This window comes from Syngnathus scovelli, chromosome 9 (assembly GCF_024217435.2).
Source record: "Syngnathus scovelli strain Florida chromosome 9, RoL_Ssco_1.2, whole genome shotgun sequence".
In the NCBI taxonomy this organism is placed as follows: domain Eukaryota; kingdom Metazoa; phylum Chordata; class Actinopteri; order Syngnathiformes; family Syngnathidae; genus Syngnathus; species Syngnathus scovelli.
In genome coordinates, this window is record NC_090855.1 from 6,023,683 (window position 1) to 6,051,219 (window position 27,537).

A 27,537-nucleotide genomic window follows, 5' to 3' on the forward strand; every position below is an offset into this window, starting at 1 on the left:
TAGAGGCCTCAGCCAGCTTTCCTCAGCCTCCACTTGCTTGGTGCTTGGGAGATCACCAGACCAGACACTACTGGAGGTACTGAGGACTAAGCAAAGCTTCAGTGACAAATACAACGGACTGTTGTTTTGTTGGCTGAACAATTCACAGATCCACAGATGTCCTCTGTATATTGGCAGGCTGGAAGACGAGATGCCAAAAACACCAGACATGAATGTAATTCTTGATTAGTCAACTTCAAGCTGGAAACTTCAATGGCAAAATTATTGAAGTGTATTGAAGAGAGAATAAAGCAGCCACTTATTCTACTACTGTGTCCGGCCACGCTCTTTGATTTGTGAGTGACAGTGAACTTCCACTTTCCTAATCAAAAGCAATCCTAGATATCCTTAACACTGAAATAAAGCAGTCATAATGACAAAGCTACTATCACCGCTGACCCACCATTTAAAAAAAAGGACTTTCTGTCCGTTCAACCCAAAAACATCAATTAACAGAACCATTCTTCATTTGAATATAACTGATTACTATGCAGCTCCTGCTCTTACATATTCAAAATGGGGTTCTCAATCCAATTAAAGGAGCAATGTGCTGTAAAGGCGTGGGCAAACATGATTGAAGGCAGAGCTTAGGATGACAAACAAGAGCAGTCGGAGGAGATGGAAAGGAAGCTTGCTGTGAAGTTAATGGAAGAGTGTATGATCGCTGATGGAGCAATATGTGGAGGTGTATGTGCAAGGAGCAGTATGAAAGTCTGGTTAGGATTTAAGTGGCTAATAATACGTTGACGATGAAGTTTTATTGCAGTTGTATATGCTTGCTGAGACACCTACGTACATTTATGTGCTGTTCGTGTAGGTGCACTTTAGTTTTTTGTATGTGGCGGTAAGAATGGTTCAATATCATTTTCACTTGAAAGCTAAAACAAATAGACATTAATTAAGTCATCGCAGAAATATTGTCCATCTTTTTTAAAGGAAATGTTTTCTGTTGTGTTACGTTTAATCTTTGGTTATTCTGATGGTTAATCAAAAGGAAGAAATTTAGCTTGGAATGCTTTAAGAGTAGTTATGGAAAATAAAGTGATGCCTCCATTGGCTAAAGATATCACGTACAGCTCTATACAGGGATCTTTTGTATGTCTATTGTGTATGTACGCCTTCATGTGCCCTTGGTGCAAAACCCAATCAGTGTCTCTAAGATCTGTGCTCAGGAGCAGCCTGATGCTGTTCTGTCAGACTATCTGTCTAATGAATGCCGCGACGTCCCACCGGCTCTCTAAATATGTGCAGTGAAATGAGGTGAAACACGGACCTTAATTAAAAAGTGAAGACCCACGAAGATGTGATTAAAGCAACGCTCCGCGGATTATCGTGACGAAGTGTCTCGGAAAGCATACAAAAAAAAGTAAAAGGGTGTGGTGGGGGTATTGTGAGTGATTAAAGTGCTGCATTCTGTCTTTTTACTTTCCATCATGTTGCTTTATGCAGAACAACTGTTTTGTTATTCAGTTTTCTTCAGCCATCTCACACAATTTACTCCACTTGTATTTGTCTGATGTTTATGACTTTACTGAGTCAACTAGAACAATAATCTCTCAAACATCACTTTTGTGATTGACTGACACCAGTTAGACCATCAATTCTGTCTGATGGAGGTAACAGTCTAGTTAACAGTCGTTAGCAGTGTACTTCATCATTTTCATTCGAGTCAGCACTTGGTGCTAATGACTCGTTTCCTTTTATGGACACTGCACTGTTAAGCATCCACCATGATGTTTTTATTAATAATATAAGCATTGATCGCAGTTGTCTCTTTTGCATTTTCCTTTCAGTTGGTTTTGCTTACTGTGCTCAGCTTGATTTTTTGTTATGAGTACTCGGACTTGTGGTGGAGTGGTGGAGGTCACTCTAAAAGAGTGTTGTCATTGTTTCTTGATTTTTATGTATATGCAAAAATAGGTTTTATATTATAGCTCTTAATAGACAAGACATCAAATTTGCCCATTACCCCCACTCTGACCCTATGTCTTATTTCGTATGCCTTCTATGCCACTGCATGATTTTCTTATGACCTGGAGTGTGTATGCAAATATCCTCTGTATGTTTCAACATCTGGTTAGCCAGTCCATGGTTGTCACTTCTTATATCAATCAAATCTTTTCACAGTGTATCATGCATGCTAAGTGGGATTGCGTGAGATTAAACAGAGAGGGATACATACCGCTTTCCAGAGATAATCTCTTCAACATTAGTGAGATTAAAGCCACGGAATCATATCAATAAGATCCGTGATCGACTAGCTATTTTTCCCAAATCCCTTTTGAATAGAATGGGAGTGGGACAGAAAGTAGGAGGGCCACATAATTGGAGAGGGAAAGGAACACGGGTGACAAACTATGAGGAGGAGGATTTCTGGTAACTTTTACAGTTTGTCTTCTCTTTTCAATTCAATGTCATGGAAGATATACTGAACACAGACTCAATGATGGAATTAGCAAATGATGAGGATATATAAGTGAGCTCAAGTTGAAGAAAAAAAGAGAGCAGATGTAGATGAGAGAGAAGAATGTGTTAACATTAAAGACCCTATTTTTATGCTCATTGCAAGTCAAGTGCAAAGTATGCATGGACGGAGATTTTTTTCTTTTGACATTTTTATAGACGGTAACAGTTAGAAAAGGACGTTTACGCCGTTGTGGGAGTGAACACAGCCAACTTACTTAGACTTACTTAGACTTACATAGTCTTTGTTATTGTGAAAGGAGAAATAGACTGTTTGGAGCCCATGCAACCAGACCTCCATGAGTGGATGGTTGAATCAAAGATAAACCCCGTTTGTGTTTCTTCATGTCTGTGTGTTACACAACCGCCCTGACTCCCACATAGTTGTTGTTGGTGGTGGGGATGGGTTAATCATAAAGATAATGATAACAATGATTTATTAAATAAGTTGATTTGAATTGATCATAAAGACCATGACAATTGATTCATTCAATAAATTGATCTCTTCAATGATTCAGACCAACAGATGCATCATGTTGTCATATTTTTAAATTAAATACAATGACACATCCACATGATAAATAGACTTGAAGATGTGCACAAGTGCATTGTCTACAAAAATAGGGCTCTGAGAACTAGCTAACGTGAATATGCATTTTGTTGCCTTTGCCAACAGCCTCAAAAGTTTGCCCCCTAGTTGGATAGGGGCTTAAAGCAACAGAGATTTGAACACAAATGGTGGAGTAATACATGTAGACACATGACATGTAACAACAGTAACCGACGTATATTTATCCTGTACAATAATTGGCAATATTACTGCAGCTTACTGAGGAGCCGAAGACTTGTCTTCATTTACAGTATGTCCGTATGTCTGTTATACTGCCCCCAGTTAGCCAATTTAATTGACGTGTATCTGTCATCAAACCCTGGGCTTCCATGTAAGCCACATTAAGACCCGCTGTTGTACAGTATATGTGTTCTTTATACTAAGTATACACTTTAGCTATTTTTTAGGGTTCTTAAATAGTGGTTGCTAAAACACTACTTTTAATACACACAAGTAATTTGGCCTTTGACACACAGTATTGATTGTGGAAAAGCTCTTTGCATTTTTCCATTAAGTCTCAGCATTCCAGCACTGAATGGAGTTATCCATAATGCATTTGGAATTGACAGCAACAGAGAAGCTTTTAACTACCATATGCGAGAAGACGTGTGGTTAAATGTCTAACCTTGCTTTCCACCTATGCTTTCTCATGTCTTTTACTGTATTTCTATTTTCTCCACTGCTTTTCTTTGAATATGATTGCAAAGAATAAAAGTCCCTTCACTTTTCTTTCCCCAGTATGCATTCCTTTCAACAACAGTCAGCCCTGTAGTTTGCCCTAATACCGTACTCATTAATGGAGTCATTAAACCTATAGAGAGTGTTGCTTCCCTGGTATGTCAGCTGACACGTGCTGTCACCTGCACTGCGGTGAGAACACTCCGTGCTGAAAAGGTCATGGTGCCAGTGCATGTGCGGAAGTGAGAGTTTGCAGCCTTAATGCACAGACGTGTCAACGTCTGTCCTGTTTGTTGTCAGCCCTACAGGCTCTTCACATGTTCCATTCTCTGTGAGTGCAACTGCAAAACTCTATACTGCCAACTTGATAAAAACCTGAGTGTGCATTTTATTAGACATGTGACACCCAATCCACTTTAAATGAGAAATATGAAATCCCTGTTCTGTATTCCATTTTGAGCATGCTCAGTTACTTCAGAAATATAAAGCATATGTGCTTTTTACCTCCAAAATTTTAAATGTTGGTGCTCGATTTTGATGCCAGTTTTCCGAGTGGAAAAAGCCATTGAATACTAACATATAAGATAAATAGCATATGACAATATAAATGTAGCCATTTCCATGAATGATTTTATGCATCTTTCATTTCAGTTAGTATCGAGGACTTAGATGCTGCAATATGGTGGTAAGCAGCATAGAATCTGAAGAGACTACATTTAGACAGTGTCCAAGCGCACCTTCACTCATATGGGCAGCACTTTCTCCATTTTTGTTGCATCGTCCTAAAAAAAGCCATAATAAAATACATAATAGAACAACAAACATCTGATCAAAAGGAGTGGACCATTAGCTTCTTTACAACTTTACCAGATTTTACCAGATGACGAGGAACTTGGACAGAAAACCTTTCTCCACAATAGGGAAATACAAAAGATGGACATGGTTCATACACAAGTGTTGATTACAATGTGCGAAATTGTTAGTCTCTTCACTTGATTCCACGAGAGTGTGACTGCCTGCTGTTATTTACATGTTTTAGTGTGAAAATACACAAAATGTGCCAAGTTAGCTCCATGAAGCTCAACCCACTATCACTCACTGTCTCAGTCGGCGTGAACGTCACTTACACAAAACCTATATAGGAGTTCCAAGATGTATATGATATACAGTATTATAAAGACAAGAGATCCTTTGTTGGTGTTTTTATTGTACAGTATATGCATTTAGCCAAAGTACATGTCTGGCGTAGCGTATGTACCTCCACCGCGATTAATAAATAAATACTATCGGTTTGAGCAAAGCAAAAAGCATTAGGACCCTCTAAAATGACATGCTTACGAGGCACAAGCTTTCTGGAAAGCCGGGATCATTGCCGAATAGCAACGTGACAAGACGATGACGAGAGGGAACTTGCCCAACTGTTTGATTCAAATACAGAAGATTAGGACTTTGATGTATTTGCGTATGAATAACAATTAAAAATAATGTGAGTACAGTACAGTAAATGGTTAAATGGTTTTGCTCCCGTGATGTTTTTTTTTGTTTACCGTAGGTCATGCATGTGTCCAATGTGTGGATAAAGTACACAAAAGCCCCCACAATTCAGTCTGCGCCCTTTAAACCGAAGTGGAAAATACAGTATTTTACATATTTTAAAAAGTGCAGTATAATAACAAAATCATAACTTTCTTAAGCACCATGAGTTTATTAATTCATATTCAGAACTTAGAACTACATAAATTAAATACAGCAAGGTCTTTGTGAGGTAACACTCACTATAAAATGTTTGATTTTTGACTTGAGAATAAAAAGATGGAAGAGCAAATATGTAGGATTACAGTAAATCTTGAACTGGAAAGGTCAGGAGTAAAATGTCTCCTCATTCGGCCATTCATCATGCTCTTCTTATTTCACTCCATTGTTGTTTTCTGACAACCGTCCCTTAATACAACTCCTTTTATTTCCACTCTTGCCTGCCTGCTTCGCCTGGATGAACTATAAATAAATTGAAAGAGATGTATGATCAGAAATTAATTTATCTGTTTGACACGCCGCCCTCAACAATTTCTGGGTGATATGTAAGTGTTTGATGTCTGAGGCAGAGCTAGGTTGTGGTTAACACAGTCTTATCAAACCAGAGAGGCCTGGATGGAGAATGGAAGACGGCTGTTGGCTATTATTCACTGTCATGCCTTCAAGAAGCTTATCACTGAACCACCAATAGCAAGAAACTGAGTAAAGCCTGTTTCTGTGTGTATATATATATATATATATATATATATATATATATATATATATATATATATATATATATATATATATATATATATATATATATATATATATATATGCCTTCTTTAGCAAGCAGATGCATGACACATCAACACAAGTGTGTTTGCATGTGTTGCCCTCTCTACCACTCACACAAACGCACACACACACACACACACACCTCACAACCTTTACTTTTTGCTATACAGTACTCGCTTGACTTGTAAGCCAAGCACAGGCTGGTGCAGACAAAATTGGACTTGACATACAATCACACAGACTCTGCCTGTCAACCTCCCATAGCCAAAGTCACACACATACTGAGCACATACACACAATGAGCACAAACACACAATGAGTACATACACGACCACACACTGGACTGGTCCCAGCGCCTGCCATCTGCGTGTGTTTGTATGTTGGCCTATTGTACCAGAGAATGTGTGATATTAATGTGTGAAATTGAATGAATGGGTGTTGAAATGAGTCTTTTGATATTTGGAAAGTACAGAAGGTCAGGCTCTCACATGCTGTCAGGGCCAGCGTTGTTCCTCCGAAGAAAGTTGAAATTAGAAGTTTTTAATGAATGTGGAACTTAACATATTTAGTGAGATATTTCAAAGCCAAAATGGCTTTTTATAATGATTCATTTGATAGACTAAAAAAATCTGATACTCAATTTTCTTTTTTTTTTTTTTTTATAATAGCTATTCATTTTCAAATTGAATATGTTTAACTGTTTTGATTTTACTGTAGAATGCAGAATGTAGCATTTTGGGAGATTACAAGCCCACATGTTAGGTCTATCAAATAAGACATAATATACTAGTTTTTTTTCAAAATTTTATTTTGAAACTTTGCTGAGTTTGTTTTTGATTAAGATAATTACATATGCATTCGTTTAACGCTTACACTGTGGTTATATATCGTAAAAGATGTATGTAACCATTACAAGTGCTCAAGATTACTTTTTTTAGTGCATCCTGACTGTGAGGTGAGAGGCAGGGTGGACTTGAGACTGGTCATCAAGTAGTCTCATTCCTTTTTTAAATCAACATTAAAAAAAAAAAAAAAAAATGAAATGAACCACAAAAGGTTGTGTATACAAGCGTTTGCAAATGGTTTGCTACACAAGTCAGGCGCTCACTGTAGAGATGGCTTGATTTACATGTGGGGCGCCCAAGGGGTGGATCCAGTATACACTTGAGGGATGATCTGGCCTGGGATAAACCCCAGGAGAAGCAGCAGTGTGTTGATGTGGGAGAGGGCCACCTGGGTCACACCACTCGGCCTGCTGCCAAGGCAACTGCATTTTGTATCTGCAAAGAAAGAATAAGGAATTTATTATTGTCATAAAATCATTTCATCCATTCTTTTTGGAATTTTTGTAAACTACACACACAAAACAAACTCATACACACATGTGGTGGGCTTATTTGAGGGTATTATGGAATATTAGTGTGGCTGGGGAAATGACAGGGTGTTGCTCAGATGCTGTGGTTGCTTAGCAACCAAGGTAATATCCAGATAGTTAGTGCTGTTTCATTTTGGGTGATATAAGAGTCTGTGTGTGTAAAAATAAATAAAACAAATACATAGTTACTGTTTAATGACCAAATTGGCTAAAGCATCATGGATATTGTAGTAGTATGTCTCAAGAGTGGAAGAAACTTTAAGTGTTAGGCAAAGATACCAACAGCTTCTTGTTCCCCTCTCATTATTATTATTAACTGATGAATAGTTAGAGATGCAGTGAAAGGAGGGAGACTATGAAAGGAGGGAGAGTATGATGTAATTCTATACTGTAATGCTGTATGGTTCTTTATTAGATGGTGCTGTAATGTAGTAGCAAAAGTGTATTTTTTTCTGGTGGGGCAGATTAAAACTACAGTTTCCCCATGAATATATTAACATTTATGAAGCAAATCGGGGTCTGGCAATCACTCCACTTGCATAAATAATGAGCTGGTTTAATATGACTGCCTGGTGGGAGCCTCCCTTGACATGTGTGAAATTGAATGGGTGGTGTGTGTATGCGTGCGTGTGTGAGTGTGTGTGTGTGCACGTGTGTGTGCGCACGCGCATAGACAGAATGCTAATGACTGAGTCACTGGCAATGTACCAGCACATGTACATATTTACGTACACTTACACAATTAAAGCTTTTCAGTTAAGCTTAGCATGTAAGTGTTCTCATACTATATTGAAATTGCGCGTGTGTGCGTATGTATGTATATATATATATATATATATAGATATAGATATAGATAGATAGATAGATAGATAGATAGATAGATAGATAGATAGATAGATAGATAGATAGATAGATAGATAGATAGATAGATAGATAGATAGATAGATAGATAGATAGATAGATAGATAGATAGATAGATAGATAGATAGATAGATAGATAGATAGATAGATAGTAGATAGATAGATAGACTCAGTGACTCAGTCATTATAATCTATGTAACATCTGTGATAATTGACTGTGCCAGCAGTTCGATTGAGCTTTTTTTTACCCTTTAGTAGCACAGTAGTACGCATTTGTGTTCGGACAAAACAGTATCTAACAATTAGTCAAATTAGGTTCATTTGTCCCAGAGTCAGTCTGAGAAGGGCAAAAATGACCACTAATCGGACCTCTGAGACTAACATTTTTGTCCTCATTGATTCACGACCAATCCTGCAAAACCTCCGCTGTCTGCTGTGGTGTAACTAAACATTAACATGCACACTAAAAAGTATGAAAGAGATTTCAAGTTTGCCTCCAGCAATGTCTCTCAGCTACCTTGATTTGCATTACCATATGTGTATAGAGCCTTATATGCATGATAGGCTAAACCTGTGAATGTGTGCGTGTTTGCATGTGTGGGAACGTATTCCCTGCACAGCTCCTGTCCGTTGTCAGTGTCAGAGCTGTTCCGTTGGGCCGTTCAGTGCACAGGTGGCGATAGACTGGCCCCTAATGAGTCCGTATGGGACTGTCTGGAGAAGTGTGTGTGTGTTTTTGTTAGCATTGCTTGTCATGGCTTTGTGCATGGAATGTATTGATACGCTAATTGTGCGTTTCAGTGATATAAACCGTGCTGAATGTAAGTAAGAATAAGCCACCTTGTGAGTGTGAACTTGAATCATGGCCACATTTGTAAACATATTATACTCTGGTGCGGATCTCTCTGAAGCGTTCGCGAAAAACTACATCTACTATACATACCTGCTAAACTACTGGGACATCAGATTATTATGCCTACAGGACAGTAGTAACATAATCATTGTCATAGATATTTATATGAAAAATATAGCATAAATATAAAAGGATTCCCGAGATGGTAGAACAATATTCAGTGAAACACTTTGCCCATGTGTACACTAGAATATGTTACAGGTGTACTTGGCATCTGTATGCATCTTCATATTATTTAAAAAAAATAAAATAAATAAAAAGCACATTATTAAACCATGTTTTGCATAACATGTGCAGGCTGCTTGTGTGCTCATTCTCTGACAGTGGCCCCAGGACACACATTGCTGTTCTGACATCCAGTTCACTCTCATTTTAATAATATTACATGAGAACCAGGATATGGGTTTGGCATATTTGAAGTACTAAAAGTACAGGCAGATATAAGTGTCTTCATAGATAGACCTATTGCCTGAATGCCTGCATGTGTATGAAATGAAACATAACTGCCCAGCACTTTGTTGTTTAATTATGTAAAAAGATTGTTGTATTTATACCTATTAACTTACGTAAGCTATTGTACAAACGAAAAGAAAAAAAGCTTTAAAAAAGTACTCACAAGTAATAAAACAATTCTTTAAACCTCATTGCCACTTACTAACTTAAAATTTGACATAGTTGGCGTAGTTTAGTTAGAGGATAGAGTTTTTAACTTTACTAGGGAGAGTGTTAGGTTACTGTGTGTCTGTTACATCAGTTAAACTGAACAAACAGATCATTTACATGTCTGATGCACATGCTTCAAAGTGGTGAGATCCACATTCACCTCTTCTCACCATGTTTCACCTCTGTATCTGTTGACAAAACATACTTAGTGGAGTCAGTGGTTTGAAGCAGCTTTGACCTGACAGGAAACCTGCTTTTCATCTTATTGAATAGAGGAAATGGTTGGTATGTTAAAACCAGCTAGATTAATTTAGAGCCAATGTTTTAATGTCGCCCGCGACCCCTGTGGGGACAAGCGGTACAGATAATGGATGGATGTTTTAATGTCCTTCTCTAACCTTCACCTCACCAACTATTTTTTTTACTGCACTTTCAAAATTCCAGTTAGAACTGCACTTTGAATTGTCTTGTACATGAAATGGGCGATACAAATAAAATAGCCTTGCCTTGAATGTGTTTGCTAACACGTAGGTGGCTGAATTCATCTTGGAAATAATAGCATTAATGCTAATGACCACTTGACATGCTCACTACTAAGAAGAAAATCAGGAATTCAGTCACTGGCATTGTCGCAGCGAATGTGGAGACTAGTTTTTAATGACTTGTCTTATTACTGTAACAAATACATTTGGAACTGAGTCTCACTTTAATATGTCAGGCGTCACTTCACACAGCAACTAATAGCTAAGCGGTCTCACTATAGTAATCACAACATTTATATTCCCATTGCAGTTTAACGCTTAACCAAAATAATCACGAAATGGAAAATTAACTGAAACAATCTTTATTTTAAACATGATTCATTTAAATAGTATTTGTCTTGTATCTATTCCTGAGTTCAAAAATTGACACCTGATTAAACAGCGTAATGGGAGAGATATGACTGAGAACTCAAAGAAGTTTTATTGAAACATTAACACCCGTAACATGAAGTGAGCCCTGTCAAACATAGGCGGGATATTTATAGAAGAAAATGAATGTAATGCAACAGTCATTTTCACCTCACGTTTGATTCATAAGTGACAAGTGTAAAATACTGCATTGAATTGAAGTGTTTTGATTCATGGGAACAATCCCGGCCATTGAAATAAACAAGATATGCCAATATATAAAATGTTGACCTTATGAATATAAAGTCTTAAGAATAAAATCAGCTAAAAAAAAAAGAGCTGGGGTGGGGGGGACACATCACAAGGGCACTACACTTTCACAACACACAAGTAAATGCTATTTACTTTAGAAGGTGAAAGCAGAAAGCTTTCATGAGCTTGATGTTGTTGTTCAACTGTAATTGACTGGTGGGATTGTTTGCCATGCACTCAGGACAACGAGAACAAACTTGATTGTTCTCTGTAAAGCTGACTTGATTTCTGCAGTTATTTTAGTTTTGTCAAGATTTCAGATATAAGGACGAACCAGATTAAAGACCTTTATATGAATGTCAGTGCATAGAATAACAGCAAACAGCACATCAACAGCCGTGTGTGCATGCTTAAAAAAGATGTTCTGTGTAGTTGCCAGGACTTGGCGTGTAATGTGGGAAGGAGACCATAGAGAAAGATTGGTGTGTGCGTGCGTGCATGTGTAAGATAGAGAGGGGGTGATAGTGGTTCATTGGATGCTGTTTATATAAAGGTCAAACTTATTACGCTGATATAGAAAGAGCAAAGTGACCTAAGCAAGGCTGTCACCAAGTAAGTCTCTGTCAGGGTCATAGTGGATGGAAGCAGCGTTAGTCATGATTTGGACTCCAGTGCAGACAAATTGAACATTCCGTTTAAAAGCCGACATCATTGGGTGCTAAGAAAACATAACGCATCGATGCAGGTGGAATGGTACTGGCAACTAAATTTCATAAGTGGGCATTGTTCCAAGAGTGCCTGAGAGTTGAAAAGCATTGTCGGTACTTATGACAACATTTCAAGATGACTTCACTTATTTATTTATTTTGCTTTTTCCAGATCATAGTCATAGTTGGTAAGATACACTTCAGTTATGAAAAAGTTGTAGATACCTGTTATATCTATCAGCCAAAAGGCATACAGTAGAAAGATAATTATAGTGATCCTAAGATATTAAATTGCACCATGGTGAACTAATACTACATATATCAATCTTTGATGGATTGACAGATTGATGGATGGATTCATAAATGGATAGATATAGTGAATCAGTTGTGCTTTCCGCCATTTCCAGGCCTCTCACATGCCGATTTTCGAGGGAATGAGAGTAGCCACATCTATTGGTGGCAAATCAAGTCTACTGTGTTCACACCCGCAATGACACAAAATCCGATTTGATCCGCGCCAAGCAACGTGCATCTGTGGAAAAAACAAAACCTAGTCTAGACTGCCCCTGTGCAGATTTACACTGTGCCTCGTGCCAGACTTGTGCCTGTCACAAAAATAGAACCCCTGGGGGTTAAACCCCCTTAATTACAATGCAAGACATCATCCAACTAGATATGAGCAAAACATAAACAAAGAGAAAAATTATCTACATGACTAAAACCAGGTGAAAAACAGCATGATAAATTCACAATTTACAATTTAACATGTTGCAAAGCTCCATATCATTTAACAAACAAGTCTAAAAAAACATGGATTTTTTTCTCGGTAAATCAAAATCTGCACATTATTAAAAGTCTGAAATGATGGTTACTGGAAAGACAAATGTGCACTTATGACTGAAGAATTCTGATTAATCTCATTGAAGAAGGTGAAAGCAGTGTAATTTTGTCTCATGAATTATTCATATCCTCTCGCTCTGCACCCTTGATTTTTCCTGACAGGTGGCTGTGTGTCCTCTTCCATTAGCCATGTCATTTCCTCCTCTTCAGCCTCAATTCACTCTCATGTCCTTAAGACTGTTCCCGAAGGACTGACATGCATGTGGGGAGAAATTATGAAGTGGGTACAAGGCACGGGAAACATAAGGGGAATAAAGTGATGAGGCAGCATCAAAACAAAAAGCGTGCATTTCTCTCTTTATCCAAACAAGTTACTTGCAGAATCAACGAAACAAAGTCAATGTCAATTAGGGATCTTCATGGCACGCTATTGCAAACGCCTCAAGGCAAACGAGTCCAACGCACACAAGTCAATTGCACAATGGCTTCAAAGGTAGTCTGAAAACAAGACTCTTACACTCACAAACATGTTTGCGTCTGACAGATAAACATAGCTAAGCTAACCAGTCAGGCTCATATAGTGAGGAAGAAAGTTGGAGCTGCTTCTTGCTGTTTCTTTCCCAACACTGTCCTAGATAACAGCATGTGGCCAGACAAAGTAATCCACCATAAAAAAACTGTTTGTGCTACTAAGTGCTAGATAAATGACGATAGAAGAAGAGGTGGAGAGAGATAAATGCGGGCAAAGAGGGGGTACAGTTTACAGGGATAAGGGTGCCGGAGTTGGTTCCAGACAGACGAAAAGGGAAAGATGAGAAGAGTGGAACAAATGCTGGATAAAGTATAAAAAGGAAGCAAACGTAGCATTGCAGCTTGGACAACACATTCATTTTGGCATTCCCAGTTGGTTGTGACAAATGGGAGAGCAGGTAGAATGTGGGGGTGGGTGGCAAAAAATGCATTTGTAGAAAGAAAAAGTATGGGAAGTCCAATTTGTATGTAATCTCCTTATGAATCTTCTCTTTTTCCTTTGCTTTTGGCTGTGTAGCATCGTTGCACCTTCCTGCTGTCTCAGCCTTCTTTCTTCGACTGTCTCCTTCACCCCACCCCCTTTTTTTCTTCCCCTCTCCCTCAGTCGTTGACTCGTAGACAGTGCTGAATGTGGGTCATCCTGTCTGGAAGCTCCTCTCTCCCTCTCCAACATGTTCTTGTTCCCCACCGGGGCTGCAATTTCTCTGGGCTGGGTGCCTCTAGCTGGACAGCATTCCTAGCTGGAAACCGCTGCAGCAAGTTTGATTTATATTGCTTTTATATTGCACAAGGCCCGATTGCATCTGTATCCTGGAATGAGAGTGGGAGATTTCCATCTGTTTTATCAGCAGGAGGACGCACAGGCAAAGACTGACCATAGCCAGAGCCCAAAGGGGTCATATTTTCCAAGCGGTGAAAATTCCTTGGCTTCTCTCAGTTGTCCTGAAAAAAACCCCAACAACAAAAATAGCTTACTTCCAATATTCCATCATATGGATCCAAATTTCGTCTTCTTACTTCCCACTTTTTGTCTCGTTTTTGTTTCACTTGGCAGGTTGAGTCACGTAAAGGAGGCGACACTTGTTTTAGCAGCTGATATCGAATAAAACACTGGAAAATTGTGAGCTTGTTGCTCGCTCCTCATCGCTTCCTTTCCTAAAAAATATGGGAGTGAAGGAAAATGTGTGTGTGAGAGTGTGTGTCTGCTACCCCAGCCTGCCGCAGTGCAGAGCGACTGGCTTGGAGAAGTGAGAGAGGCAATACGCACACACTATTGCTAACTCCTGCCTGGCAGACTGGCAGAAAGCGTTTGTGTAACTGAGAGGTTTGCACAGCACACATTCCTTGTTGTCCATTCAGAAGAAGCCCCATTAAACCATTATATTCTTTTTTTTAAACGCTGTCCATCCAGATGAAGCCCCAGTAAACCATTATAGTCATTTTTTTTTAAAGCTGTGACACTAGGCTCTCACCATTATTTTTTCGTGATCAGTTACAACATTCTGATTATACAGCATGTTTATATTTAACAATCAACTTTTTTTCTGACAAAAAATCTAAAGGAATAAACTGTTTCTTAAAGTTCCGAAATTCATTGGATTTCATTTGCGGGCTTCCTCTGTTCAATGCCGGTGTATCCATTTTTGTTATTTAAAAACAATTAAATTACGATATACAAAGGTTAGTGACTGTGATGGTAGAAGCTGCTGCGAGGGAATAAATAAATATACATGTGTACTGCATCCTTGTTCCAAATGATGGCCCTGAATATTTCAAGTACCCATGTGATGCATGCTCTCACAACTGCCTTTTATCTCCAAGTGACAACCAAAAATTGCTTTGCCCTTGATTCCGAAGCAGCCAACGTAGGGAGACAGACCTTTCGTAGGAGCCAAACCTGTTATTTTACCCTCATAACTATCCTCTTCCCTCCTCTGCCAATGTAGGCCTTCATACTTCCAATGACAAGCACCTATGCTCCCTTCTCAGCTCAGTTGTAAAAGTGTTTTTTAAGAGTGCTATTGAGAAAGATTCTGGACTATTTAGATGTGATGTGGTCTGTAGTGATTTCAGATTGGATGTTCAAGTCAGGGATGTCAATGCTTTGTTCCAAGGTTCATCAGCCACTGCACGTCTTTTGTTATACAGTAGTTCTCAGTCGACGAGGACAATCGATTGATGGACACATTCTTAAACCTTTCAGTCATGTAATGTGCTGTATCTGATTCATGGCAATATTGATGACATCCACACTGGTATAAGGAACTATCCATGGCAGTGTGATATTATCAAACCATGTCAATCACCTAATGAAGCTTGAGGGAAGGTAAACGGAAGTGACAACCCCTTTATAACCTCCTTCTCTGATTTAATGTTTTCACACACCGCACACACACACACACACACACGCACACACACACATCTCAGTCTGCCGGGTGTGAAGAGGATATGGTAGTCGGTAATTGGTGAGAAAGTACTTTGTCACTTAGCAAGATGCATACGTCCAATGTGTTTATAATAATCTGATGATGGAAAAATGATACCTAGCTTAGACTTGTTGCAGGAAACCATACAATATACAAAGGCATGTTCAAAAAAGTGAAAATGCAAAATTGATGTGTAAAAAAAAAACAAAAACAAAGCAAAAAAAACCATTTACCTTATTTTCTGTGCTATAAGTCGCTCCGAAGTACAAGTCCCACCAGCCATAAAATGCATATTAAAAAAGAAAAATACATATATAAGTCGAGCTGGAGTATAAGTCGCATTTTGCAGGGAAATGTATTTGATAAATTCAAACACCAGGAACAGACATGTCATCTTGAAAGGCAATATAAAATAGAAATAGAATAGAGGCAACAACAGGCTGATTAATTGTACAGTATGCCAACGTTACATGACACATAAACAACAAACTAAGAACGTGCCTGACGTAACATATTAAAAGTTATTCAGATAACTATAGCATAAATGCTAACACGTTAACCAAACCATCCGTGTCACCTCAAATCACCAAATCTAATGAAATGTTCTTCCTCTGCGTCACTTTTAAAAAAACTCTGCTAACTCCGGAAGATGCGGCGCTTCCTCTTCTACGTCGCATATTGCAGTTCCAATTATTCCACAGGCCTAGAGCGCCCTCTTGCGGTTTAGTGTGAAAATCACATGTGAAGTAATGTGTTAATAATTTCACACATAAGTCGCACCCCCGGCCAAACTATGAAAACAACTGCCACTTATAGTCCGGAAAATACGGTAATGTTTTGTCACATTTACAAAACATACAGTATTTATTTTTGCTTTTCAGGATCTTCACTTACATGAACTGGACTTTTTTTTTTTCTTTGAGGAACCCCAACCCTAACCCCAATAACAAAATGTTGTGTACTAACATCTCCCAGTTCCACACGATTACAACATATTTTTGAAGCAATATATTTGAGTCGCTTTTTTTAACCTGGTGACCTCACTCTCTATACGACCTCGATATACAGTGACTGCAGCATCAACTCCCTTTGCAGATCATAGCTCAACTTTTGCTTTGCCAAACCCATCATGTGAGGCATCTATTCCCAAAAGAAGGTAGTGAGTCTCTTGGGATGTGAAGACACAAACGCACACATGCATGCACACTTGCGCACGCACACACACAAGCATGGCAGCCTCATCACCTGAGGGCCACTTCAGGGACCCTTCACAGTGTCATCCATGCATTCTTCTTTTGGGTGAGTACTGAGAAATCCCAAGGGGGTTTTGACTGACACTGACACACACAGACACACACGCATAATTTCAAACACACACACGTGCAGTACAGGTTGCAGGTGACATGGTGACACCAGGTCTTATGATTCCGAGTCAACTGACAAGTCTCCTCTGAATGGACACAGACTTAGTTGCTTGCACACACACACACACACACACACGCTCACACACTCACACACTCATGCAAATTTGCCATGCTGCTCACCTGAACACACATAAAAGCTCAAGCGTTTATGCACACATTCATTTCTCAAGACAGCGTTCAACCATGTATGGCAGATTGAAGTTGTCTCTGTAGTCAGCTGCCACCTCCTGTAACTGCAACAACATATCACAGTAGCTCTCCCAGTGTTGTTAATGTCCACAATGACAGCTAGGCTAGTATTTATTTTGTCACAAGTACAAAACCTTCACACCCCGCTAAATCCTACAAATAAAAAAAAAAACTGATATTTAATAATAATAACATGTTTAGGTCTCTTCAATTATCAAATAACACACAGGCTCTAAAAAAAAGCACTAAATAGATTTACTATCGCTGAAGGCAAAGTGCTTTGCATATGACTATTGTGTGCACATCCATTGCGATGACGATGCTCAAATGATACAGTGCTAAATGTCGCTTTATTCCACGCTGTTCCTTAAGCTGAGTTAAGGAAACCTGTATTTCCTTGGCTCATTCTCTGCTGATGATGATTTTAAATCAAGGGTAATATTGTTATTATTCAAATGGTTATTATTATTATTAATCATCACTTCTTCTAAAATGTTTGTACATGAAGTTGTAGTTTACATAGAAACCACCTTGAAATGCAGCAGATGTTCAAATCCAACTTGCTAAACTTCACAAATCAAAGTGCGGCCACTGATAATAAGCTCATGTCATTTGGCAAAGGGGAGAAATCACACAGACAACCACACACACACACGCACACCCACCCACACACACACACACTCCAATCATTAACAGGTCAGCTTGGTTCATACTTTGCAGCTGCTCTTTCTGGATAAGATAAGACTTTGACTGCCGAGAGTGTGTGTTCTTGCATGTGTATTTATGTCTGTATCATTGTCTGTATCTGTGGCAGAAAACACCTGTTCAAACAAAGCTTTAGAAATTCGACTAAATAAACACATTTCATATATACTGTAACCGGTCATCTGTCTGTTTGAGGGTTGTAAAGATCTTTATTGTGAGGATGATTTTCATGACAATTAAAATATAATAAATAAAAGACCATCCCATAGCTGCATGGAGCAGACAAGTCGTAGTAAATGTTGGGCTACTGGAGCTGTTGCCTTGCCGACAACATTCTGAGAGACAATGATGTTTTCCTGATTAATGTGCTTGTCTCCCACAAGTATGCTTTTTATTCAAATAAACTGTTCCCAATTTAACATTTTGCGGTTCTATGGGATACCCAGAGAGCAGAAGATTATTAGGCAGAAGAATCTAAATCACTGGATGAACAGTTTTTAATGCTTACCACAACCTTGCTGACACCTGCTGTTAAATACTAGGGTCCTTTAAAGACATAGTCAATTGGCACATTCTAAAATATATATTTTTTGTTTTCTAGAATTTCAATGCACAATGAGGTCACATGTAAAATGTCTTGGAGTTTGCTTAAGACTTGAAAGTGAAGACTTCAGACTTGGTTGAGGCTTGATCGCATCTCCGGTTGGAAGCATATAATTGTTCAAAATGTCTTGGTAAGATTAGGCACTCATAACTAATTCTCAATGAATTTATTACATGTGTCCCAAGACATTTGTCCATATACAGTAGTGCATGCACCTGTTGAAGAAAGTTGAAGAAAGTCAAACTTTTAGAAGGCAGAATCAAAAGGAAATATCCTTCAGCATAATACCTGATGTATGATGCCTGAAGCACATCACAGTGAGCATTTTGTAGGCACCCTTTTGCTGTCTACTCCACCAGTGCGGGGTGCAATGGCGACCATATGGATTGAATTTTGAAAAACTGCCTTTGCGGTTGGCTGTAGCTGAGAAACATGTTAAGTTATGCTGGAAAGAAGGACTCAAGAGGGCAGTGAACAAAGCATTTTAGGATAATCCCGACCTTATCACAGTAGTCCACTTTTAAGATGAGGTGTAGTTTTACAATACCTCACAGTTTTAGCTGTAATGTTTCAATCAAACCCTATTTGCTGAACTTGCTGAAAAACAAGCGTGACGACAACCAAAGAGGGGGAGGGTTAAAATTTAGCATCTGGGAGGGTGTGTGTGAGGCATGACAAAGACGTAGGGAGGTGTTGTGAGGGGGTGGTGGGAGTTTTCCAAAGGGACACCTGTTGAGATTAGGATTGGCACGCGACCCACTCCAACTCACGTGGCAGCTGCACCACACTCGAATAATGGCAGTAAAGAAAAGTGACTGAAAAAGCAAGAGGAAAGTTTGAAACCGCTACTTATCCTTTCAGCTCCTGTATATTTGTGTGTGTGTGCGTGCTTTTGCGTGTCTGCATGCATGGCATGCTAATGTGCACACAGTGGAAGAAAGAAAAAGACAGGGCACTGTTACCCAAGAAAAAGAATGTAAAATACCCTCCCGTATAGCTTTCCAGGTGGAGAATAAATTCAAATATGATACAATACAGAATAGAACAGTGCATACAGTGCATTTGGTAAAAATGTTGAACTTAGTGTTAGTGCAGAAAGATAGGTAGTAGGTCAGTCGGTCGATTGATCAAACGATAGATGACAGAGAGATTCGGGCAGACATAGCCGTTTGTAATGATCAATCATAGTATGTGATATATATATATATATATATATATATATATATATATATATATATCATTAAGTATATGTTTGCCATAGGCTTCCACTAGCATATTTATTACATTTTCCCACAGTTTCTTATTAAAATGGCATTTAGGAGCAGAGTGAGTTTATGAGTTCATATTCTTATTTCCATTGCTGTTATGCTCCATGAACACACAAATTGGAGCCCAATTACCCATTGCTTTACTTGGATGCACTGGAGATATGAGGCCATATTGAGTATAATTGTAACCACTGAAATGCATCCGGTAACACTGGTGACTATACTTCCTTACTAATTTCTCACTGGTGGTCTAAGTCACCTTTGACTCTCATTTAGAAACATGTGGTCGCCTCATTTAATCTCTCTCATCACTCTTTTTATGCCATTTTGATGATTTCCAACACAGAGATTATTACAGTGATTTTTAAAATTCACACTCACAGTTAATCATATGCAAACTGTCCCAAAATGAGAATGTCTCAAAAGAAAAGCATGTTGAACAATTCAATCCAAATTAAAATCCACAAATGTGCCCAGGTACACTCCCAGTGTCATGGTTAGAGGCATTATGTAACCCCCACCGCACCCAAAATAAATGTTCTTGATGCTGGGTCTGATCTCTGTTGCCCAAATTCTCAGACTGCAACATAGCTGAGCCCTGTCTGGCTCTGCGACGCCATCTAGTGGCAATCATTGGCTGCCCACGTGCTTTCTCATGTTTTGCACCTTCTCTCCAGGGAGAAATATACAGTGCAGTAGTAGCAAAAAGCTTTTAAAATAAAATTGTCTCCTCTTAATTCAATATGGCACCACAATGCAGCAACAGCAATTCAGATGTAAATATAATGTGTATTTGTACCAATTAAACAGGTATAAGTGTGCAAATTGTGTACCTTTAGTATTACTCTTCTGGTGCACAAGTACTCATGGTCTCATGCTCTCCTTTCCCCCCTTGTTCAACCGTGTGTGTGCGTGTGTGTGTGTGCGTGCGTGTGTGTGCGTGTGTGTGCATGCATGTGTGTGCATGTGTGTGTGTTGTAGTAGTAGCAGTAGTAGTACTGCCTCAGTGTGCAGACTGCCTGAATGGATGTACGTTCATTGTACAACCATCTAGAACAACTCTCTTCTCCCTGACTAGTGTGCGCCTGCAGAGGGTTGGGGCGTTGTGTTCCTACAAAGGACCGCCCAAAAGAGAGAGAGAGAAAGACTTCTCAAATCAGTCCAACCATCTGAGGCGTTAGACATTATTCTGTAAGAGGCTCAACCACTCAGTTGCTCAACATGATCCCGTTGAACGTGTTCACACGCACATGTGTCGGAACTGAAAATAAGTCATCATGTAAGACAGGTTAGGGCAGGGTAATTTTGTGTCTCCAGCAGAAATCCTTCTTTGGGCATTAGTATGAATATATGTATTTTTTTAGTGGGTATGTTAAATGCTTCCCCTAAATTACCCAGGGGATGTGTATTGCGTGCAGAGACTATCTGTTGTTATATGCTCTCCAGTTAGAATGGGGGAAGAAAGAAAAAAAACATTAATATAAGGTACATATTTATTTAATTCACATTTCCCCACTAGTACAAACTGTTCTCAAACTTTCCATATGGCAAAATCTACTTTGCTTCCCTATATGTTAATGACATACACATGGACTTGGTGGTAGAGTAGAAAAAAAGGGGAGGGGGCCGATAACATAAGCCAGTGTCTCTTTAAAAAAAAAATTGAAGTTTCTTGTATTCTGGAATGAGGTCAGACACGAGGCTGCTCATTGCACGCGCTGATTATTATTAGATTCCATTTTGGACCAATCAGCGCCGAGATGGGCGTCGGTTTGGCGTGGAGGCAGGCTAGCGACAGCCTCCCATTGGCTTATTTTTTATCACCGTTGTATCTCGGGAAGGGATAAATGCATGCAAAGGGAGACGAGTCTGGAGGGCTGCTTAAAACTCTGCTGCAAGTAAACAGATGGAGGGCGGACCGTGTTATTCATTTTAAGTTCCTTTTTTCCTTTCCCTCCCCAGCATGTCTGGTTTTTGTCTCTAGGAGAGGGGACACAGGCTGATGCCGAGAAAAAAACCCACTTATAACTGTGCTTGGGAGTCTTTTGCAGTAGCGGGCCAGAGTCAGGCGCATAGACTGTTGTGCTTGCTGGGCACCACTCGGCTCTATTGATTTTTCACCACACAGAAGGAAGGAAGAGAGATCAGTCACGGCAAAAGCTCTGGAAGTTAAACTTTGTGTTTCATATCTGGCCAAACTGGACTGAGTTTATACGACACATCAGAGGAGTGACTTTTTTTTTTAACTTAACGCATACACTGGGAGAAAAGAGCTTACTTTTCTTTTAAAGTAAGTCCACGGAGAAGAGAGACAGCATGGTGCAGAAGATGAGCCACATAGAGAGCACTGCGGAGGCGCTTTCCTCCTTCTTCAGCGGGGATTCGAGCTCCGGGGCGAGCATGGACCTGGACCCCGCTGACTCGCCCCTCTCCCCCGGCTCCACAGCCTCCTCGACAGCCGGGGACAACCCGGCGTGGTGTAAAACTCCGAGCGGCCACATTAAGAGACCCATGAACGCATTCATGGTATGGTCACAGATCGAGAGGCGGAAGATCATGGAGCAGTCTCCTGACATGCACAACGCCGAGATCTCTAAACGGCTGGGGAAGAGGTGGAAGCTCCTCAGAGACAGCGACAAGATTCCCTTCATCCAGCAGGCGGAGCGGCTGAGGCTCAAGCACATGGCGGACTACCCCGACTACAAGTACCGTCCCAGGAAGAAAGTCAAATCGAGCGCTTCCAAGCCGGGAAGTGTCGGAGAAAAGGGGGAAAGAGTCAACAGTAGCTCCAACAGCACCAGCATTAAGTCGTCCTCATCTTCGAGGAAGAATGGACTCAAATCACCCAGCAGCAAAGCCCACAAATCATTTTTCGGGAACAGCAGTAGCACCAAAGCCTCACAGTTTGCCTCTGAGCAGCCACCGGACCACAACCACCATCACCACATCACCGTCTCCAAGTCCAAGTCGGTGTCATCCACAGCCAAGCAAGTACCGGAGGGCAAGAGGGCCAAGCGGGTCTACCACGTCTACGGGAGCGGCTTGAGCGTCAGTCCCGCGTCCTCAGTCACCGTTCCGGCCAGTCCTACGCTGAGCAACTCGGCGGACTCCAGTGATCCGCTCAGCCTGTACGAGGACGTGTCCAGCGGCAGGGACGAGGGAAGCGAGTCCCCGGCTGGCAGTAGCGGAAGCCCGGGCGGCTCGTCGCAGCGTCGCGGCGGGCAAACGTACAGCAGTCGGCGGGCTTCCTCGCCCACACCCTCCGGATCCCACTGCTCCGCCTCCTCGTCGTCGTCTTCTTCCTCCTCGGAGGACGAAGAGTTCGAGGACGACTTGCTCGACTTGAATCCGAGCCCTAACTTTGACAGCATGTCGCTGGGGAGCTTTGGCTCCTCTGTGCTGGACAGGGACTTGGATTTGAACTTTGAGTCCGGTTCCGGAGGCTCCCACTTCGAATTCCCCGACTACTGCACCCCCGAAGTTAGCGAAATGATCTCCGGGGACTGGCTGGAGTCCACCATTTCCAACCTGGTGTTCACATACTGAAAACAAGGTGGGCACATCCGACGACCACAAACGAAGCCCTGGGCCCCGGACACGAGTGTGGGCAGCTCCTGCTTTTGTCTCCGAACTACCAGACCAGTTACTACCCATTCAAAACTAGCGCCATGACGTTGCTTCTCGTCTGCAAGTGCTTGGAAAGCTTAACCATTAAAGCCGAAAAGGGCCCTTTTGTGGGCGGCTTCGCTTTGAATGTGCGGACCGTGGAGGGCTGTGGAACAGGCGTGCGTGGAGCGGCGCAAAACAAGCGAGAAGGGGAGAAACGTAACACCGGTTCGGTTTCCTGTTTGAGAAGACCCTCGGCGGTGAACTGGATGACCCCCAACAACTTTACTGTGATTGATTTGCACGTTATGCGGTCCGCCGTTCACTTAATCAATGTTGTTGCTGATTATTTTTTAAAGGGACATTTCACAACTTTTTACCGATTTGCCAAGTGAATTTCACCACTATAAGGTACATAACTCTGGACTGCTGTGCGACATTTTTCTAACGTGTGGTCACAGAGGGATTTTGTATGAAACCAAGGTGGGTTGTTTTTTTTCCCCCCAAGTTTGATATCTTTTCAAAAGCAAAAAAAAAAAAAAAAACACGTTGAAGCATGATAGCTTACTTTGTTCCTATGTTGACATCTAATGTAAGCAGTTACAAATAGTACAGTATTAGGATTATTTAAATGTATAGCTAGCCTCACCTCAACTCGTCTTTTTTATTTGTTTGATGAAATGACACTGTAATAATCACCAGCTCTTTTAATATTTCAAACTTCAGGATTCAAACGCATCTACAAATCAGTGCTGAACTTTATACACATCTTCTCTACTATTCAGGACCAAAATGATCATTTCAAGTAATACCTTATTGAAACTCCTCACCAGTTTTTGTTTTCATACACAGAGCTTTGTTTTGTACATGTATTCAGATGCCATTTTATATGGGATATTGTATTTATATACTGGGCCAAGCAGTTTTGTCTTTTTATTTTGTGTTGATTCCTGTTATTGTTATTGTTCTGTCACGTTTTCTTCTCAGGCGAAGGGCTAGAGTTTTAAAAACACACAACTTTGATTAATTTTTTATATTTAAATGTACACACGTTTGGACACGTAAAATATAGGAAACAGTTTGATTATTTTCTCAGTGTATTTTTGTACAAATCTATATGGAGGAGGAGTCAACAATTGATCTGATCCGCCTAGTAATTCAGCTACATTTGGGTTTCCCGATTTGGAAACCTCAGGTGGCTGGTTTCCATGCTGTGTTCAAGGTCTATTAGAAAGCTCTTTTTTTTATTGCCTGTTCAAAATTCTTTCCAAAGTAAACCAGCAAAACAACCATAGCATTCTGTGGTGGTCAATGTAAAGCTTTGTTCAGCCACTTTTGACTGTTTTCACAAAGTGGATTCCCTTATCAGTTATTGATCAGTAATCGATAGTGAATTTGGCAATTTTTGTCACAATAACACTAGCAAAACTTGAGTTTTGTAACCAATCTAATATTGTTATCCTCCATGGAGAATGTTTTACCATGCAGGCATACACATGCAATTTAGATTTTTCCAATAGCCCTTGAATGCAGCAGCAGTCTTTGTTGCAGACTACCTTCTACAGTTTACAGTGCCAGTCTACAGGCTTCTGTAGGACACATCATGAGCTGATTATTGCCAGAAGCTATTCCCGTGGAGCATGTGGCTTTAACAGTCAGTCTCTGAAGCAGAAGCCTCTCCTTTTTATTTATCTTTCTCTCTGATATATTGCCTACAACACATGAGGAGATTGTAGCTTTAAAATTGTCTTATTTCTTGATGTTTTCATAAACTGATGTCAAACTCATCCACCAGCCACTGGATTAAATTGGCTATCTTTTTAGACAGCAAACAACAAAGAAGATCTAGATCAAGCATATTCAAATTTCTGACTTGAGTTCCGCAACATCTACTTGTTCTGCGTTTCTCATTGTATTTGAATATATAATCTTTTCTACTTGTTGGCTAACTATTAGATAATTGTTTAGTATGTTTATGGCATGGTGAATAGCATTTGTATTTCGGATTCAGGTTACCTAGCTGTTGTGTTTTTCAGAAAAAAAAATGGAAAAAATGAGGAAAAATTAAACTCAATCTTTGTATATTTGACTGTACCATAAAGCAAAAAGATTGTGTGTTTATGTATGTTGTTGCTATCAAGGACAGGCACTGTCTAGAACGACTATCTTTTACACATCCTTACTTTTAAGGTGGTCAGTTCAGGACTTTTTATATATATATTATAAATGAAAGCGTTTTTAAGTATATTAACTTTATTTTTCATCCATCCTGTGCAATATGCTGTGTAGAATTATCATGTATTGTCTCTAATCATGCCATAAACAAAGGAACCACCTTTTTTTGAGACTCAGAGAAAGGGAGGAGAACTCATGCCAGCTAAATTGTGTTCATTCACTGCCTGTCAGATTGTTGATATAAACTTGTGTACAGAACTTTTTCAAGGAAGGAAATAAATATCAGCTGGAACTGAAATTCTGTCATTGTCTTTCTTGATTCTTCAAGTTTTTTTTTTTTTAAATGACATTTGGTCTTTGTATTGTGATATTCTAACTAAATCTCAAAACATGACAATCTTTCACAGCCGCACTGCATTTTTTACAGTACAACTACCCTCAATTAACGATAACCACCAACTAAAACACTAGTTAACGGTCCTCAATCCAAATTCCCATATGCAGTATTTTTCCAAAAGGTATACTTCGCAGAGTGGGTTTCATAAAACTGTACTGATGGTCACACCACTTTGACAAAATCTGAAAGAATAAGAACATTTACATGCATATTGCATGTGTGATTTTGCACACAGTTACTCGACTTAATTGTATTTACATATGTGATTTTGAATCCCACGACTTCAACAGTGATTCATACGGTACAGTATTTTATATTGTGTACATTTACATTTACATAAGCTGTGACATGCATTAAAAATACAGACATGGATGGACTGGCTCAGAAATGTAAAATAAATCATCATTTTCTAAATTGAAGTGTGAATTTAAGGGGAACTTCTATGGCAGTTATTGAATATGTGAATGAGTCATATAATAATTCTGCTAACATAAACATGAACAGGACAAAGTTGGGTATCCTTTGCAGTAAGGTTTGAATACAGTTAAATTCACATTGGCAACGACATACATGAACCTGCTTTAAAAAAAAAAAATCAAGGCAACTATGAGATTTATGATACTGGGTGATGTGAGTGTGATTCACATCATAATGCATTTAAATGAATTCATAGAGTGTACAATTGCTGTCGAGAGCTGGTGCGCAAACAGAATGTGATGCACAAGGTGACATCTGCTGATAAGACTGGCATGTACTTTCTGCAATCCATTGTGTATAAGCACAGAAAAGTTCATGCTTTTAAGACACACACAAAAACACATGTTTACAGTACATATATAGAATAAACAGCCATTTAGGTTGCATCTTTAAATGCATTTTGTATGCTGTTAATTTGCGTGATTATGAAATCAGATTAACCAAGTGTTAATAAGGGGTTTAATTCTAAATTACAAATTACATTAGATAAATACATTACTCAGTTATGAGGGCCAATTTTAATTCATGTTGGGACCATGTTGTTTGAAGCCATTCTTTCTTGTACATTATGCTGTATGCTGGGTGTCTGTGTTCAGACAGTCATGATTTCCCTTCCCCCTCTCTCAGACAGATCTTTATTGTGGGGGAAGGGCTGGTTTAGTCGCAGTCAACCAACGGCCCTCCAGCGCGCTGACAAGCATGTCTGCCTGTCTAGGTCTCTGAATATTGTGTGTGTGTGTCTGTGTGTGTCTGTGTGTGCGTGTGTGTGATGGCTAAAATTCTATTGCATGAAATGAATGACAGTACAAGGATATCCCCACAGCGAGAGCAGACACTATATGTCGGCCTCTTCTGTGATGATTTATGGGGTGCAGATTACTTTTTGATAGTTGGTCATGGTCTTCAATCAGGCATAGTGGTTGAAATAAACATGCGCCAAAAGTTTTAATGTATTATATTTGTGCATTATACAACTAAGTTGAGCTGTATGAAATGTTCAGGTGAACATTTTGTCTATAGAGTACAGAGCTATTATGTACTGTAGTCACCTTGTGGTGCTGTCATTTAATAATTTTTCTATCTTGTCTTGAATAAGTTGAGGTGTGTTATTGCTTTGCTAAAGAGAGTGTCTTA

At 39.7% G+C, this 27,537-nt stretch overlaps 2 protein-coding genes across 6 annotated transcripts in view; both read left to right on the forward strand.

Moving 5' to 3' along the window:
• The window catches only part of cdkal1 (CDK5 regulatory subunit associated protein 1-like 1), a 250,989-nt gene that overhangs the window by 159,272 nt on the left and 64,180 nt on the right, over positions 1-27,537 (forward strand). The window contains exon 16 of one of the 5 annotated variants that reach the window (XM_049730254.2): positions 16,440-18,295. The exons of the other annotated variants lie outside the window; for them this stretch is intronic. Within the exon in view, the coding sequence (XP_049586211.1) occupies positions 16,440-16,496 (57 nt within the window). The 3' untranslated portion in view covers positions 16,497-18,295. Of the gene's footprint in view, positions 1-16,439; positions 18,296-27,537 lie in introns of those variants that run through there. 5 annotated transcript variants of the gene reach the window in all.
• sox4b (SRY-box transcription factor 4b) lies at positions 21,107-25,827 on the forward strand. The gene has a single exon (XM_049730259.2). It carries the CDS (start codon positions 22,065-22,067, stop codon positions 23,292-23,294), a length of 1,230 nt encoding a protein of 409 aa, XP_049586216.1. The 5' UTR covers positions 21,107-22,064; the 3' UTR covers positions 23,295-25,827.